Source organism: Pseudorasbora parva, chromosome 13 (assembly GCF_024679245.1).
Source record: "Pseudorasbora parva isolate DD20220531a chromosome 13, ASM2467924v1, whole genome shotgun sequence".
Classification (NCBI taxonomy): domain Eukaryota; kingdom Metazoa; phylum Chordata; class Actinopteri; order Cypriniformes; family Gobionidae; genus Pseudorasbora; species Pseudorasbora parva.
In genome coordinates this window covers 2,458,614-2,477,957 of record NC_090184.1, presented here as the reverse complement: position 1 = coordinate 2,477,957, position 19,344 = coordinate 2,458,614, and the positions used below count along the sequence as shown (strand labels likewise).

At 40.6% G+C, this 19,344-nt stretch overlaps 1 protein-coding gene across 2 annotated transcripts in view; it reads left to right on the top strand.

Moving 5' to 3' along the window:
* zgc:171572 (protein bicaudal D homolog 2) overlaps positions 1–18,932 on the top strand; it is a 42,274-nt gene extending 23,342 nt beyond the window's left edge. Inside the window, exons 6-10 of one of the 2 annotated variants that reach the window (XM_067412942.1) lie at positions 437–694; positions 3,618–4,376; positions 5,666–5,817; positions 15,584–15,797; positions 17,768–18,929. In XM_067412942.1, coding sequence (XP_067269043.1) covers positions 437–694; positions 3,618–4,376; positions 5,666–5,817; positions 15,584–15,797; positions 17,768–17,815 — 1,431 coding nt within the window. In that variant the 3' untranslated portion in view covers positions 17,816–18,929. Of the gene's footprint in view, positions 1–436; positions 695–3,617; positions 4,377–5,665; positions 5,818–15,583 lie in introns of both variants that reach the window. The other variant, XM_067412941.1, reaches the window with a different exon arrangement.
* The last annotated feature ends 412 nt before the right edge of the window (positions 18,933–19,344 follow it).

The window sequence follows — 19,344 nt, the reverse complement described above, 5'->3', positions numbered from 1 at the left end:
CTGCAGCCGAAAACACACTAAACATTATTAATAAAATATTCAGATGTTTAGACAGTCTCCTGTTTTTCACAATGCGCTCATAATCATCACGTTTGCTGATGCGTATGTATTATTAGGTATGTATTATATATAGGCAATTAAAGGCTCTTTATTGTGAGTTATAGCTTATTAATATAAACGCACGATTAGTCGACTAACCACTTAAAGGGATGGCTACTAGTCGACTAGAAAAGTCTTCAGTCGAGGGCAGCCCTAATTGTAACGCATTACATTTAAAAAGCCCAACACTGGCTCTTATAAGACTAAATGATATTCATATCATTCCAAACAATCAGCAATTTCAAAGCGTCATTCCAGTGAAATACTTTATAGAAGTCAGCCTTTTAGCGCATACATTTGACCTTGCCAGTCATCACTGTCGCATGTGTGTTTTTAGGTGGAGCGGGAGAAGGTGACATTGCTGTCTACACTGCAGGAATCTCAGAAGCAGCTGGAGCAGGCTCATGGAGCGCTTTCTGATCAACACGAGAAGGTCAGCCGGCTCACCGAGAACCTCAGTGCCATGCGCAAGCTCCAGGCCAGCAAGGAGCGCCAGTCCGCTCTGGACAACGAGAAGGAGCGCGACAGCCACGAGGAAACCGAATACTACGAGGTGGACATCAACGGACCAGAGATCCTGGAGTGCAAGTACAAGGTATAGAAATACTTTTCTTTTCTTACGATATTTAAAAGGATAGTTCACCCAAAAATGTTGGGTCATTCCAAACCCGTAAGACCTTCGTTCATCTTAAGACACAAATAAAGATATTTCTGATGAAATCTGAGAGCTCTCCATAGACACCAGTTTATTTAAAGTGTTAGTTCACTCCAAATGTAAATTGTGTGATTAATTCCTCCTGTGGTTGGCCAGCCGTCAGACCTCCGCTCATCTTCACACACAGATGAAGATATTAGTGTTGAAATCCGATGGCTCAGAAAGGCCTTCATTGACACCAATGTCATTTCCTCTCTCAAGACCCATAAAGGCACTAAAGACGTCGTTACAAAGCCCATCTCACTACAGCGGCTCGACAATCATTTTATAAAGACATGTGCATTTTTGTGCTCAAAAAACCTAAATAACGACTTATATAGTGATGGGCTGATTTCAAAACAAAGCTTCGAACTGTTATGAATCAGTGAATCGATTCATGGTTCGGATCGCCAAAGTCACGTGATTTCAGCAGTTTGTAAGTTTGACATGCGATTTCAGAAAGGCAGTAAATACATTGTTAAAATAGTCATGTGACTCCAGCGGTTCAACCTTAATGTTATGATGAAGCCTCGAGAATACTTTAGTGCGCAAAAACAAACTTTATTCCACAATGTCTTCTCATTTCCGTGTGTCAGCTCCTGCGTCGTGTTCCTAATGTGATGCTATTCACTTGTGTTCTGAAGATGAACGAAGGTCTTACGGGTTTGAAACGACATGAGGGAGAGGAATTAATATCTGAATTTACATTTTTGGGTGAACTAACCCTTTACGGTAACTTTATGTGGTGTTTTCATCTTTGGCACGAAGAAAAAATCCATTCAAAATGGTGCATAGGTCAATAAATATACAGTATACTTGTGATTCATTCAATACCAAAAATATCTATTTAGAAATGTATTATACCTTCTATTTTGTGTACTAAGCATTTTTACAGTTGTTTTGTGCTCAAGCCTGAAATAAAACCCTCAATTGCCAATAATCCATGAAACAATACAAAAACACTTTATGGACTTAATCTCACTTTATTAGTTAATATTCCAGCTCACATTTAATGATTCAATTCCACCATGCAAATGACACGACGTTAGTTAATCTTCATGCTTCTTTACATATTTTTTCTGCATGTTTCACCATATGTTTCCATTAATTCACTTTTTGTTCGGTAGTCGGTACTGATACCATAAAAATGTTACAGTTCTCTGTACAAATTTTGGATACCACAGCTAAATGTTTTTTTAATAATTTTTATTTTATTTAACTATATAAAAAAAAATGTAATTCAATGAGTTTATTATTTATGATGATAATCATTATATGTAAATAATACATAACCATTCAAAGGCTACATGCTGTTTAACAGTAAATATAAGGTGGAAAATAAGCTTGGCATAATTATTATTATTATATTTCTGTCAATTTCTTTTATTTTGACGGGTTGCCGTGAAAAGCTTTGAGTGTCTGTGTTCATGATATGACTATCATGTTTTCTCAAACAAAACGGTAAATTCTCATGAAGTGACGGTTTATGCGTTCATATCCTCATCATAAAGTGACACAGCAGAGGCTAAAAAGACAGTGAGTGTCACGTGTGTGTGTGGGCATAAATCTTTGTGTGTGTGCGCGTGCACGCTGCAAACGAAACCGCGCATCCTTCACACAGAAATGCAGAACATGCAGGAGTAATATTAAAATAGTGTTTTGCAGTTTAATATTCACAGACACTAGTATATATTCGGCTGCAGTCTAGAGCCCTGCATGCGCGTAGATGAACACGGAAGCGACTGAACAGCTGCAGGTACCGAATATACTCAGGAGTCAGTACTACAGAAATGCTGCTATCATCACATTTTTTTAATTTCAGCACCGGTACTTGTGACATCCCTTCTTCCTATGTAGAGTTTTGTTAGGTCAAAAGTAATCAAATGTGTAATACTATAGATTACATAATTTACTACAATTTCCATCATGTAATTTGTAATCAGTAATCTACGATTTGTAATCTATAAATAATCCAACGACAAAGTTCACAAGGTTTTGGCACCATTACATTCAGGGTGTGTTCACACTTGTCATGTTTGGTTGGATTTAAACGAACCCTGGTGTGATTGCCAGTGCAGTTTATTTGAACATGTGAATGCTGCCATCTGAACCCTGGTGCGCACCAAACAAGCGGACCGAGAGCGCTAAAAAGATGAGTCTCGGTCCGCTTCTAAACGAACTCTGGTGCGTTCGACTGATATATGAACGCAACACGGACCAAAGACAGGACGTGATGTCACAAGATGCGACGCATAGTCAGCTGATTTGACGACACGGAAAGATCGATCAGTGTATCTAAAATGAGTAACTTTAACGTTAGAGGGCAAACGTGGAGCAACGAGGAGGGAAGTGCATCATTAATATTTGGTTCGACGAGCATGTTTAAAAAATGCTAGAAAAACACACAAAAAGCAAACCTGGTTCTTCTCATCAAAGGACCCGTGCTGCCCATTAGTCGGTACAGACGAAGGAAATCCTGGAGCTGTTTTGAACATTTTATGAGCTCTTCATGAGTTCTCAGCTGGTAAAAATAATGCCATATGTACACGCATAAAATGATGGCGTTTAATCAGCACACAGCATCGTTCTGAATGTTCGGTAAGCAGCGCCTACGTCATATAAGCCGACCAGTCAGGTTGTGAGCGTCTCCCTGAGCCTTTGGTTCGATAACTTTAGGTTCGCAGTTAAAAATGCCAGTGTGAGCGCTTAGCAGACCAGGACTATATGTTTTGTTTTTGTTTTTTGGTCCGGACCCAACGAACCAAACTAACCGAACTACGACTGTGAACGCACCCTTAAAATGCTAATTTTTTTGATACCACAGGTGGCAGTGTCCGAGGCTAGTCAACTGAAGGAGGAGCTCAAAACGTTAAAGGCGGAGCACTCGGCCTGTCAATCCCAATATAAGGAGGAGCAGGCGCAGCTGGAGAGCCAGGTCGCGTCTCTGAGTGATCAGGTCACGTCTCTGGAGCTCAGCAGCCGAGCCGACCGCGAACATCTGGCCCGGGTGGAGAAAGAGCTTCGGCAGGCCAGTGAAGTGGCGGGCGAATCCCTGGGCAGCCTAAACATTGCTCAGGATGAGCTCGCCACCTTCAGCGAGGAACTGGCCAATCTGTATCATCACGTCTGCATGTGCAACAACGAAACGCCGAACCGTATCATGCTCGACTTCTACCGCGAAGGTAAAGCCGGGATTAATGTCGCACAGGGTTGGTGCAGCCCCGATGGCCGCGGCCGCCGCTCTCCCATCCTGCTGACCCGCGGCCTCTTCCCCACCGCAGACTCCAGCGACGGAGCTTCATCTCCAGTCTCCTCCATTCCCTCCCCAGTGGCTGATCCCCGAAAAGAGCCCATGAACATCTACAACCTGGTGGCTATCATCCGAGACCAGATCAGACACCTGCAGCTAGCCGTGGACCGCACCACAGAGCTCTCTCGCCAGCGAATGGCCTCTCTGGAATTGGGTCAATTCGACCGGGAGCAGGAAGCCAGCGTGGAGGAGATCCTCAAACTCAAATCGCTCCTCAGCACCAAGAGGGAGCAGATAGCCACACTACGAACCGTCCTAAAGGCCAACAAACAGGTTAGCATTTCACCCTCATCATCACATCAGTGGGTCATAGCCTGATCGCTGTCTGTGTTCTGGCAGCGGGACACTTAAATAAATGAATGAATGAATGAATGAATGAATGAAGGTTTATTCGGTTACTAAAGGTAAAAAAAAATGTATGTATAGCAAATTGATTACAAACAAAGAGGGTAACCGAAAAGGTGTAGGCTGAAGCCATGGCTTATTACGCCTACCCTATTTACAAAACAACATCTACTCATCAAAATTTAAACATAAAAAATATACATGTATAAACATATGCACACATACACACACAGTATTATACACATACTGAATATATACTCGTATACATACACACACTTAATTACAAATTACACTTAATATATATAATATATATATAATATATTTTTGTAATCATCATAAACTAGGTATTCGAAAGCTTAAAGGGTTAGTTCACCCAAAAATGAAAATTCTGTCGTTTTGGCCAGCCGTCAGACCTCCGTTCATCTTCACACACAGATGAAGATATTAGTGTTGAAATCCGATGGCTCAGAAAGGCCTTCATTGACACCAATGTCATTTCCTCTCTCAAGACCCATAAAGGCACTAAAGACGTCGTTACAAAGCCCATCTCACTACAGCGGCTCGACAATCATTTTATAAAGACAAGAGAATAGTTTTTGTGCTCAAAAAACCTAAATAACGACTTATATAGTGATGGGCTGATTTCAAAACAAACCTTCGAACCGTTATGAATCAGTGAATCGATTCATGATTCTTGAGAGAGGAAATGACATTGGTGTCAATGAAGGCCTTTCTGAGCCATCGGATTTCAACACTAATATCTTCATCTGTGTGTGAAGATGAGCGGAGGTCTGACGGCTGGCCAACCACATTAGGGAGAGGAGCTAATGACAGAATTTACATTTTCGAGTGAACTAACCCTTTAAACACTCAAAATTATTATTATTTTTTTTAATTGGACATTGTGTTGAAAATGGTACTTTATAATCTTTTCATTTCTGTGATATCAACTTCAAATTTGGAACACATATTGATTAGTCCAAATTATTACAATTTAAGTATGCATTTTGTACTTCCTTGTGTTTTAGTCTTTGAAAAGGCTTTCTGACATGCTTTCATCAAACTGAACTAAAAATCAAACAGCTGTTAGGAAGTGTTATGGCAGAAGCACAGCAAATCCTCCGTGTAGTTTGCCACTGCTGTGTTTATTAGGACTGGGCATTGACACACTTCACGTTCTGATTGCCCGTGTGTGTGTGTGTGTGTTTGTTTTTCAGACCGCTGAGGTGGCGCTGGCCAACCTGAAGAGCAAATATGAGAATGAGAAGGCCATGGTGACTGAAACCATGATGAAGCTTCGCAACGAGCTCAAAGCCCTTAAAGAGGATGCGGCCACTTTCTCCTCACTCAGAGCCATGTTTGCCACTCGGTATGAGACACACACTACATTTATAAATACACACACGTTAGCAAAGTGGCCTATTTGATTTTATGTCACTCTCCTGTATCTCCTCATCTGTTCTCATACAGTATTAGCACAGTTTAGATCAGTGGTTTTCAACCCTGTTCTGGGGACCGCCCACCAATGCACATTTCCCTGATCAGACAAGTTCTCTATTCTCACGGTCGTCGTATATATTCTCTATGAACTCAGTGACCGTGACTATAAATGCTGGAATGCACTACACGACTTTTGACCAGTCTGGACGAGTTCATGCCAGTTGCCGAAAGTCACAACAAAACAGTCAATTTTCACTCCTGTCAAATATTAAATATGGCTATTCAAATATGAAATATATCTCTCGCTGATAAGTAGGGGTGTAACGATATATCGCAATATAAAAATGTGACTATATGTATCGTTGATGGAAACTATATGATTCGCAATATGGAGTTGTTTTATCCAAGGCTCAGCTTGTTGTAGTCGGCCTATTTATAAGGTATAATTCACCCAAACACAAATTTACAAATGTACCACAAATGTTTCTCTGTCATCATGAACTCGCCATCATGTTGTTTTTCGTTTAACTTCCAAACACAAATGAAGATATTCTTTATGAAACATGAGGGATTTCTGTTCCTCCATTCAGTCCATTATTCCTCTCAAACTAAAAAGATCCAAAATGTCATAAAGGCATCGTAAAAAATAACTAATCGAGTGTCTAATCCAAATCCAAGTGGAAGAGACACGAACGATATCGCTTATGATGAACAGATTTACAGCGACGCACATACTGTAGTAAACACGGGCGATCAAATGATAGCGTGACGCGTGAAAAACAACATGATAGTGAGTAAATGCAGAATTAAAGTTCTTGAGCTAAACATTTACAGTTTGAGAGCGGACATTTTGACGAGCTTTCTTGCGATTAGAGCTGTGATGGTTAACATTGATCATCTGAAGCACACACACTCCTCAAAGTCAAAGTGCAAACATCATTTAAATCACCAGATCACATTTAGTTTTAGTAGTATGATTGTTCAAAGCATTTTAGATGGTTTATTCTTATATGTATAGTGCATTAATAGTGGGAGAGGCGGGATTGAAAGCGTGAGGGTTTTAGTGACATTATTACACTAAATGACTATATATAATGTTGAATATAATGAATAATGATGCAATTGGGGAATATTTGTGGGTCCTAATAATAATAATAATAATAATAATACACAAATAATATTATTTTAATAATAATAAAAAAGTTACAAAAAGCAACAACAACAAAAACCTCTTCATGCTGGCTTAAAATATCGGGATGCATATCGTGTCGTGAGTTCAGTATCGTGATATATATCGAATCGTGACACGAGTGTATCGTTACACCCCTACTGATAAGGTCTATGGTAGAGTCTGTAATGCTAGAAAGTCTTATCGTAATTGTAATGCAATGAAGGAAATGTCAGAATAAATGGAAGAAGTCTTTTAAAACAGTTTGTAAATTAATCAAGTACGTTAAATTTCTCTGTATGAAGGACAAACTGTGGCTGGTGGTTTTCCATGTAGGTCAGATGGCTTCCTCCTGTGTAAGTCGGCGGTTTTTGACCAGATTACGGTATCTCATGCGGATAGCTTATGAACTGACTTTCAGAGATGGGAAGCAGTAAATCTTAACTGCAGATGTGTGTCGGAGTAAATCTACAGTTAAGTCTTCCCAACAGACTGTAAGCCCTGCCGCCATATGCTGCAGAATCACGTGAACGCCATCAATGGCTCCTCTGGGCTTAATCAGGCCAAGCGTGATCTTTGTTTTTTCTAATTTAGGCTTTCTCTCTAGATATTCTACAGTGATTACGTGCTGCTGTCTAGTAACTTAGATTTATTTAACTAAAATGGATTTGAAAATAAAGGAAGTACAACAAATACTAACATGTACATATATTTTATAATTGCAAATATACACTGATCAGGCATTACATTATGACTATTGACAGGTGAAGTGAATAACACTGATGATCTCTTGATCACGGCTCCTGTTAGTGGGTGGGATATATTAGGCAGCAAGTGAACATTTTGTCCTTAAAGTTGATGTTACAAGCAGGAGAAATGGGCAAGCGTAAGGATATGAGCGAGTTTGGCCAAATTGTGACGGCTAGACGACTGGGTCAGAGCATCTCCAAAACTGCAGCTCTTGTGGGCTGTTCCCGGTCTGCAGTGGTCAGTATCTATCAAAAGTGCTCCAAGGAAGGACCAGTGGAGAACCGGCCACAGGGTCATGGGCGGCCAAGGCTCATTGATGCACGTGGGGAGCAAAGGCTGGCCCGTGTGGTCCGATCGTGAGCATCAGAACTGGACCACGGAGAAATGGAAGAAGGTGGCCTGGTCTGAGGAATCACGTGTTCTTTTACATCACGTGGATGGCCGGGTGTGTGTGTGTGGCTTACCTGGGGAACACATGGCCCCAGGATGCACTATGGGAAGGCGAGCCGGCGGAGGCAGTGTGATGCTTTGGGCAATGTTCTGCTGGGAAACTTTGGGTCCTCCATCCATGTGGATGTTACTTTGACACGCTCCACCTACCTAAGCATTGCTGAGACCATGTTCAGCCTTTCATGGAAACGGTATTCTGGTGGCTGTGGCTCTTCCAGCAGGATAATGCTCCTGACACAAAGCACAAATGCTTCGGGAATGGTTTGAGGAGCACAACAACCAGTTTGAGGTGATGATTCGGCATCTGTGGGATAAGCTGAACAAACAAGTCTGATCCATGGAGGCCCTACCTCACAACTTACAGGACTTAAAGGATCTGCTGCTAATATCTTGGTGCCACAGCACACCTTCAGGGGTCTAGTGGAGTCCATGCCTCGACGGGTTAGGGTTGTTTCAGCAGCAAAAGAGGGACCAACACAATATTAGGTCATAATGCCTGATTGGTGTGTAAATTTTCAATATAATTTAAGTTTCCCATTTATTACCAAGACTCTGGTAATTCTTGACCAAATATATTTGTACACTTCTCATTCTTTCTTTGGTTCCCATTGACACTTCAGAGAGTGGACAAAACTGTGTTTTCCTGTTCCTGTTCACGTTTATACATGCTATAAATGAACAAACACAGACGAAACCGTTCTTTCAGCAACCCTTTATTAACGGCACACAATTCAGTGGGAAGAGTTCCCATCGGCAGCTGCGGCCCTTCCACACGCTCTCAGCTGCCTCTGCGCTTCAGCTTTTGTATTGGCCCGATCACTGGGGTATTAATATGCTAATAAGATTGTCAGGCGGGGGGGCTCGATCCTCTTTCCCACAGTCTCAAACATCTCTAAAGCTGCTCGGTCATATTGCCCCCCAAAATCAGAAAAAAGAATGAAGAAATTGTTTTTTGCAAAAGAAAATACTCCTTATTTAAGAACTTTTAAGAGGTGCTGAGCTTAATGAGTGTGTACTATTTATTTTTTCTTACTCGCACTCTCGCTGTGTTTTGTTTCTCTATCTTCTGTCGAGACATGTTTCACAATAACACCCGCACGCCTCCTTTACACCACAGATGGGTTCACACGTGACCCCTGGCCTCTTTTCCCGGGAAAATCCTGACCCCAGCGTTGAGAGCGACGGTTCCCAGGGGCCGATTGCTAATGAAGCTGCACTGATTTCTATTGTGAGGCGTTGTGTCTTTATGTGCCTCAAACCTTAATCTCACCCTCCGTTAATCTCAGGCGAGACAAGGTTTTTTTTTTTTTTTTTTTTACAATTGCTAGAATGTATTTCTCAATGCATAGGTCACTTTTTCAAAACACTTCACACAGTTCTCCTTACCAACTTTCAGCTTCACACCTGTTCATTTCACCAAAACACTTCATACAGTCAAACCTAAATGTATTCAGACAGCTTCAACATTTGCTCACATTATCAGTTTATTCGCTATAGTTTAGAAAACGGTAATAAAATATGACAAGAACTCAAAACAAAGTCATCCTGATAATGTCAGATAACTGACAGAAAGGGATGTTATGGATTACAATCAACCAATCAGCTGTTAGATTTAACTACACAATTAGATAATACCAATTTAGGTCAACCAATGACAAAGCAGTGCTTCATTTAGTTCAGTCTGTGGTGTCAAAGGTCACATTATCAATTAAAGAGAAAACACTGAAGCAAAACATGCTCAGCTCAAAGGAATCATTTTGCATTTAAATCAGTTTTACTGCTAGTCTCTGTATGTCACAGTTTACTTTATTTAGCTCTCCTCGCTTACAGAAATGAACTATAGTGTCCTGCACACACTAGTGAAACATTAAATCTGCTGTCTGAATCATTTTTGGTTGGACTATACGTCTCAATCAACTCATTCTTGCACAACATTCTCAACAAACACACTTTATCACTCAGAAAACCACGTGCAAAAAACAACAGGCAGCATTATAAAATGTGACCCTGGACCACAAAACCAGTCATAAGGGTCAATTTCTTGAAATCGAGATGTATACATCATCTAAAAGCTGAATAAATAGGATAGGACAATAGGATAGGTTTGTTAGGATAGGACAATATTTAAAAATCTGGAATCTGAGGGTGGAAAAAAAATCTAAATATTGAGAAAATCTCCTTTAAAGTTGTCCAAATGAAGTCCTCACCAATGCATATTACAACTAATGATACATTATGATATATTTATGGTCGGAAATGTACAAAATATATAGATTTTTGGCATAAAAGAAAAATGGATAATTTTGACCCACACATTGGCCCTCATTTATCAATCTTGCGTAGAAACTGGTGTATATGTTGGCGTAAGATTATGCTTACACTCCTCTCACCGCCTGATTTATGAAGCAGTGCGTACCTCTGCAATCCAGGTGTACGCAATACCTGCCCTTGATAAATGCGGCGGCTGAAAACGATCGTCATTAGAATAACACGCCCCTATATATTCAAGTCTCCGCCTCCCCCACGCCCTCATTTTACGCCATGGACACACGGAAGACGGCAAAGAAGCGAAACTTCTCCGCCGAGGAGATCGGGCGCGCTCAATCATCTCACTAGTCCACTATTCAGGGCACTGACTAGGACACAAGTCAATGGGCTGGCTCCCTGATCAGTGCCCTGACTACTGAACTAGTGAGATGATTGAGACGCGCCCGATCGAGACCATCACCAGGGAAGTGGAAAAAAGCGAAATTGTTTTATTTGGGAGTTTAAAGAGTGGGATTAAAGGCACCAGCAGAAACAAAATATGGACCTAAATTATGAGTACTGTTAATAGTGTGGGGGTTGAGAAGCGCACTCCAGCAGTTTAAATAGCGGTTTGGATGAGAAATTATCACAATGCATTATTTTACAGGACATGTTTTGAAACAATTAGCATTTAATTTCGTATCACGGCACATGTAGGCTATTGGGGTGTACGATAGTGATGATGATGTGATGTGGAGTAGCCTACCATTCATTCACATTAATAACTACATGACAATTTATAAGATTATTTTTATTATTATTATGATTATTATTATGATTATGATTTTTATTATTAATGACACTTATTGTTATTTAGAAGAAGAATGTCGTTATTATTTATTTTATTATTATTATTTAAAAGAAGAAGGGTTATAATATAGCATATATTTTTCAGTGCGTTTTGTGGTGTTAGGAATTGTTTTTCTGCGCATTTTCGCACTAACTCAAACGTGCGTACACCACCTCCTGAGCTGGCGTAGGATTGGAGTGTGTGTGTGTGTGTGTGTGTGTGCGTGCGTGCGTACACCACCTCCTGAGCTGGCGTAGGATTGGAGTGTGTGTGTGTGTGTGTGTGCGTGCGTGCGTACACCACCTCCTGAGCTGGCGTAGGATTGGAGCGTGTGTGTGTGTGTGTGTGTGTGCGTGCGTGCGTGCGTGCGTGCGTGCGTGCGTGCGTGCGTGCGTGCGTACACCACCTCCTGAGCTGGCGTAGGATTGGAGCGTATGTGTGTGTGTGTGTGCGTGCGTGCGTGCGTGCGTGCGTGCGTGCGTGCGTGCGTAGGATTGGAGCGTGTGTGCGTGCGTACACCACCTCCTGAGCTGGCGTAGGATTTGAGCGTGCCGTACGCCAACGTCCATATTGATAAATCTCAAAGTCACCGTGGGTTTGGGTGTACGCACTTTTGATAAATGAGGGCCAATGTGTTGTTGGCTATTGCCACAGATATACCCGTGAGACCAGGGCCGGCCCGTGGCATAGGCGGAATAGGCAAATGCTAGGGGCACCAAAATGAGTGATTTTTCCGGTTTTATTACTGCTACTTTTTATTAATATTAATTCGAAATATTACCAAAAAAAACCTTAACTAAATCCACACTCTTCCCAGACCACCGCATCAATCTCCTCCTGCCCAGCGAGTGCTTTAGTGTGTCCGATATTGAACGTGCAATCAGTTTAATGTTGGGAATTTGTTGTCGCGTCGCCTCTCGCACATCTAACAGACAGGAATGCTTTCGCTTTTAATGTGCTTGTTCGCTCGCATCAGACGGTGAAAGTTGCCTATTTATTTATGACGGATGGCCAGTGTGTCAAAAAGACCGAAGCCCTCTGATACAGGAAAGATAAGGAATAAGGGGATAAAGAAAGAGGTAAAGTTATGAAATGAATGAACAGTTTTTCTAATTGCATTATCTAAATATGAATGTTTGCTAATTAATTTGTTATTTTTACCTTAAACTTTATGTGTATATATATATATACAGGTTTATCTAAAATAGCTAAAAAAATACTAACACTGAATACACTAAATACAAACCAAATATAAAAAATTCTTAAAAAGTTTAATTAATGGTGAAAACATGAGCATGCACAGTTTAGTGCAGGATATACATTGATACAAGGGGCACAAAGTAAAATCTTGCCCAGGGCAGCAAATTGGTCAGGGCCGGCCCTGCGTGAGACGCACGACTGCTGAAGTGCTCCAGGGGCAAAAATAATAATATAACATGAGTGACGTGTTTATAATTCACTGCAGTTTGTTGCATACAGCACGAAATTATCCCTAAGTTTCCACTTGAAATTGCGCTAGTCTTTTCTTCTCTATTATGTATATCGAGTTAAACGCTTCTCAAACAAGAACAAATGTAGAGAAGAGAAGAGACGTCACTGTGATTCTGATTCAAGATTATTAAAACAATGATGAGCACCAGTAAATAATTTAGAATGAACACTCCAAACTTTAAAATGTTTTGAAAAAGTGTCAACATGTGCAAAATGGTCTGTAGGATCATAGATAAGATCGGAAAGAAAGATGTAGTTATGAATGCATTTGGTTGCCAAATCAATGATAAATGATCCACAGTTCAACTGATGTTGTTTCACTGCGTGACGAGATTTCTCAACGGATAGAGAAATGAGTCCTAGCGATTGAAACGAACGCCCTAACCTTTGGCCCTCTAGTGTAGGGGTGTCCAACCCTGGTCCTGGAGAGCTGCCATCCGGCAGAGTTCAGTTCCAGCACTGCTCCAACACACCTGTCTGTAATTATCTAGCACCATGATTACCATGATTAGCTGGTTCAGATGTGTTTGATTCAGGTTGGAGCTAAAATCTGCAGGACGGTAGCTCTCCAGGACCAGGGTTGGACACCCCTGCTCTAGTGGATAAAAGAATATAACTGCATGCATCTCGAGGAAGAACATGGTTGAGCTTCGTCTCTGATCCTCCGCGCAGATGAATATGGTTTGAGACGCAAGGAATGACAAAATATATCCTGACAAATCTAAAATATAAATCATTATTATATGTTTATTAAAGCGAATGAAATAGACGTATGTTTTTTGTGCACGCATTAATAACATTTTAGGGTTGGCTTTAGCATAGCTCTGTAGAGGTTATTACCCTTCTATATTTGACACATAGCTTCTCCAGCAGTCTATAATCAAATGATCATTCATCCGATTTTAGAGCCAGAACCCTCCGGAAAGCTTTTTATAAAGTACTATTTCATATTTGACCTCTCAGATTCTCACGTCTGGTCTTCTGAGAAGGGCTGATGAATCACACCCTTGATCAAACCATCCGTTATGTGTTTTGTGATGAGTTGCATGTTTGGCAGTGATTATTGTGTGTTGGGTTGGGTAGCGTTAGCGTGCGCTGACATGCACTGCGCTTTAGGGTGTCGAGTTATACCTGCAGTTTAACAGAGGTGTGGCTCTGTAATCGTTCTGATTATTTAAAACTCATTTAGACAGATCTGTTGAAACGGCACTTTGGGCTTTTTTATGGACGAATGAATAAAGAAAGCAAATCGATCTTTACACAAGATAATTTCTCAAATCCCAGTCCCAAAATTGGCCTGGTGTATTTTCTGTTGAGACGTATCGAGTTGCTGTAGAGGGAAACTTCACCCACAAATGGAAATTCTCTCATACGTCTTGGACGACATGAGGATTAGTAAATGATAAGACTTACTTTCTACTTAAAAAAAAAAATCCATCTCTGAGAGGCCATGTAATATCAGTGAATGAAAGTGAGTGAGTATAATATCTGTGTGTGTGTGTGTGTGTGTGTGTGTGTGTGTGTGTGTGTGTGTGTGTGTGTGTGTGTGTGTGTGTGTGTGTGTTTGTGTGTGTCAACAATCGACCTTATTGAGAAAATGGGGTCAGATAATACTGTGTGAGATTTTGGAGTGTTTAAAAAGATGAGGGAAACAGCAGTTTAAAGTGAAGAACCAATGGTTCACAAGAGACTTAATACAACACAGTAAAACTAGGACCTTCAGGCTGTTAAAAGCATAGAATCCATATCCTAAAACCGTCCGAATGAGTCCCAGTGTGTTGGTAGTCCTTATGCAAGTGTTTTTAATAATTGTCAGTATTTATATATAACAACAAGGATACTAAAGATGGTGATCAGTTGTGTTGATGGCAATAGTTACATCAATAATAGATAACAATAATAATAATGATAATAATAATAGTAATGGTACTAATACAAAAAAAGAGGGCGATGATGATAATTGTGTTGACAGAAAAAAAAAGTTAAAGGAACACTCCACTGTTTTTAGAAATAGAGCTTATTCAACTTCTTTCCTACATTTAGATATGTGGGCAAATGCATTTTTGTCTCAGTGCATGCATTGTTTTAGTTTGGCAGGGTTTCGCTAGCTTAGCTTAGCATAATGAATGGAGTCCTATGTTGCCAGCTAGCGTGTCACGAGTAAAAGTAATAATAATTTTAAAAAAAACTAATTACTTCTTGTGGCCTGCGTATTCACAACGAGTACAAATAGCGATGCAGATTAAGACTAGCCGGAAATTGACTTAGGACAATATTATGGGGAAGCACAGGCGACTTGGGCGCAGAGATATCACAGCTCTCATCCTCTCGTCCTCTTTTTTGTGATATCTCTGCGCCCAAGTCGCCTGTGCTTCCCCATAATATTGTCCTAAGTCAATTTCCGGCTAGTCTTAATCTGCATCGCTATTTGTACTCGTTGTGAATACTCAGGCCACAAGAAGTAATTAGTTTTTTTTTTGTGATTACTTTTACTCGGGACATGCTAGCTGCCAACATAGGATTCCATTCATTATGCTAAGCTAAGCTAGCGAAACCCTGCCAAACTAAAACAATGCATGCACTGAGACAAAAATGCATTTGCCCACATATCTAAATGTAGGAAAGAAGTTGAATAAGCCCTATTTCTAAAAATGATGGAGTGTTCCTTTAAATCCATCATAATAATAACAACAATGACACGTGATAATTCTGTTGTTTATTCCTTTGATTGTTTCGCAGCTGTGACGAGTACGTGACTCAGTTGGATGAGATGCAGAGGCAGCTGGCGGCAGCGGAGGACGAGAAGAAGACGCTGAACTCTCTCCTCCGCATGGCCATTCAGCAGAAGCTGGCGCTCACACAGCGGCTGGAGGACCTGGAGGTCGACCACGAGCACATCCGCCGCGGACGCGCCAAAATCGGCTACTCGCGCACCAAATCCACCCCGTCCACCGTAAGTCACGCGGCCGGCGCTCGCGGCGAGACCATGGGAGCGCCGCTGGTGTTCTGCAGCGAGAAGTACAAGATCTACTGCGACTGAAGCCGCGGCTCAATCCGCCGATGTACAAAGCTCAACTCGCGCGCTCTTGCTTGCTCTGTGCTAACCCATGCGATGTGTCCGTGTGTTTAGGGCTGGTCTGCTAGCGTTCTCGTAGCCAGGTGCATGTTGTAGAGCTAGCTTAGGGCAGAATGATATAACGTTTAGTCTAAGTGTGCACCAAACCGAATTGCACAGATTTACAGCGCGTTGCTAGAGAGAGCTAGCCATGTTGGATTGTGGTCACAAGCCAACAGCCATTTGCCCTTTTCCTCTGTCCATCTCTCTCCTGCCTCTGAAATCAGCAGCCCGTCCGATCAGGCGACTCGTGTTTACACGCCCGATCAAACTACATATGCAAACCTCCTCCCTGCCTCGTTGACATGCAGGAAAACCCATTCGAATTGTGCCATTTATGTTTCTGCGAGAACTCAAAAAAAGACGGGTTGGAGAGTGAGCGATGTTTTCAGCGATGCCACTCGTGAGGCAGGCGGGAACGATGGGCATTCAGAAATCAGCCGATGGGTTTCTGGCTTGCTTTTTCGTATTTCTGAGAGCTTTAACATGTCTTAGACTTGATTACGTTTACTTGAGCACACTTGACACATGGTGAAGGGCTTGTCACATGCTCACAGTTGTGTATTTACATTGCAGGCAAACATTAGCGAGGCCTTATCTGTCGTTTCGACTCTCTTTGGCAAACTGAAGATTTCAGGCTAGCTTTCTCAAGTGAGACGTTTATCCGAAATCAGCAACAAATAGGGTTAATGCTGTTATAATACGATCATATTCTCCTAGATATACTCGACCTTTGCGTTGGTAATCTGTCAGTAGATCACGTATGAAAGGAAACTCTTCTCCTTATAGAAGGCATTCACTCTGTTGTGCGGCGTATGAGAGATGAACACGACTGAAGCGCTCGACACTAACTAGGGTTTTTCAGACAAACTGAAAAGTTCATAATCTACTTGAAAACTAACGTAGATTGAATGGCTTCTCCAAATCCCGGTATATAAAAAGGGCCAGCACACATTTCAGGTGCTTCAAAATTATAGCAGTGTTAAAATGCAAAACTCGTGAACACGTTCTCACCGTGCCTCGTCAGATTATTGTCGTTCTTTTTTATTATTTACAGAAAAAGACAAACGTCTCATTTATCTGGCACGTCTATCAATTAAAACGGCAACAAACGGCCGGTGGCTTTTCTGTCGTTCATTAATCTTGAGTCGTTGAATCAGTTTTATCACCTTCACGTTTATTTCTACATTGTTTTATACAATACAGATCGTTTCAATGCAGCTTCACAGGAAAATAATGATGCAAACAATTAAGAATTAAAAATCACCGCCTGTATAATGCATTTATAAAGGTATTCATAATGTACGTTATAATGCATTATATCTCTTCATAAATAATTGTAACCAAAGTTAAAGTGCATTATAATATAATCTAAAATTGGTTTGGAAATATAATCATGTTTTAAAGCGTTACACCTATAGAAAGTGTATGTATTATAACTGTTTTCAATTATTCATGAGATCATACAATGCATAAATAAGGTGCATAAATAATGAATTTTGATGCACAAAGACAGCACAACTACGAATGAGATAAAGTGCAACGCGCAATATGGCGGAATAAGCCCCGCCTTCTAAATAAAAGAGCCAATCGCTGATTGGTAAAGTCATTGCATTAACACAAACTGCATGTTGGGCTTGGTTCGGTGAGGTTTTCAGTGCTTGTGAGAGACTCTGGCTTCCTGCTGATCTTCCTCACTAACCTCAGCTCATCTTCGGCTCCGAGTGACTAACACAGGTGCAGATGCAGACGCCGTGTACATTAAACCGCTTTTAACTGCTTTTATTTCTGTTGTTTTTGATTTGCAGTTCAGCTGGGAACGACGCATTCCTCCACTGCCTACAAATCCAGAGTAAAGTTTCTTGGACTTGCGAGAGAATGGCATGTCTTTTTCGTTTGTAGTCTTTGGAAACGTTTTAATTGTAGTTTCACATTGTACACTCGGCAAACGAGCTCATTCAGGGTTGTTTTTACACACACACACACACACACACACAGGAAGCCAGAGCTCAAAAAGCCATGAAAACTTCAATCTCAGTCAGAAGATGTTCTTTTCCTCAAAACATTCGTCTGTGTTTTGAGATTTTGTACATCTGCTCTTTTAATATAAGCTTATATTTCTCTTTATGATATGGTTTGAGGTTCGTGGGACGGGTCACATATTTTACACTACTGTTTTAAAGTATTGGATTTCTTTATAACTCTCCCAGTCTGAATCCGCAAGATTATTCCTGTGTTTTACTGAAATGTTATCCTTCTCACATTCGTTTAACTGCCATGTTATAAACTAAACCACAGGTGGTCAGATGCTGGGCTTTATGCTATTTATTATTATTATTATTATTATTGTTGTCATTATTGTTATTTTATCTATATGGGAATAGTTCAAAGTGAACAAATAAAAGCATTACATTGTGGCCTAATCTGATCGGAAGCAAAACCAGCAAATTGATGACAAAACTTGATATTTTGTAACGCCTCACAATAATATTCAAATAAGAATGAACAATACAGCATTTATTAATCTTTATGTATGCATACATTTTTGAGTTAACATTAGGTTAATGTATTATGAACAAACAGTATATTAAAATATTAACCTGGATAGGGATGCACAATATATCAGCCACCATATCGGTATCCCGATAAAAAAATTAGGCAGATTATATTAAAGCCGATAAATAATATAAACATTTGGATTTGACTTTATTGGCCAATATATCGGTTAACGCCTCAATTATTGGCTTTCAAATATAAAGAGTTACCGGTATCGGCTGATATATCGTTTATCGGCTTTCAAATATAAAGAGTTACCGGTATCGGCTGATATATCGGTTATCGGCTTTCAAATATAAAGAGTTATCGGCATCGGCTGATATATCGGTTATCGGCTTTCAAATATAAAGAGTTACCGGTATCGGCTGATATATCGGTTATCGGCGTTCAAATATAAAGAGTTATCGGCACCGGCTGATATATCGGTTATCGGCTTTCAAATATAAAGAGTTATCGGTATCGGCTGATATATCGGTTATCGGCTTTCAAATATAAAGAGTTACCGGTATCGGCTGATATATCGGTTATCGGCTTTCAAATATAAAGAGTTATCGGCACCGGCTGATATATCGGTTATCGGCTTTCAAATATAAAGAGTTACCGGTATCGGCTGATATATCGGTTACCGGCTTTCAAATATAAAGAGTTATCGGTATCGGCTGATTTATCGGTTATCGGCTTTCAAATATAAAGAGTTACCGGCATCGGCTGATATATCGGTTATCGGCTTTCAAATATAAAGAGTTACCGGTATCGGCTGATATATCGGTTATCGGCTTTCAAATATAAAGAGTTACCGGTATCGGCTGATATATCGGTTATCGGCTTT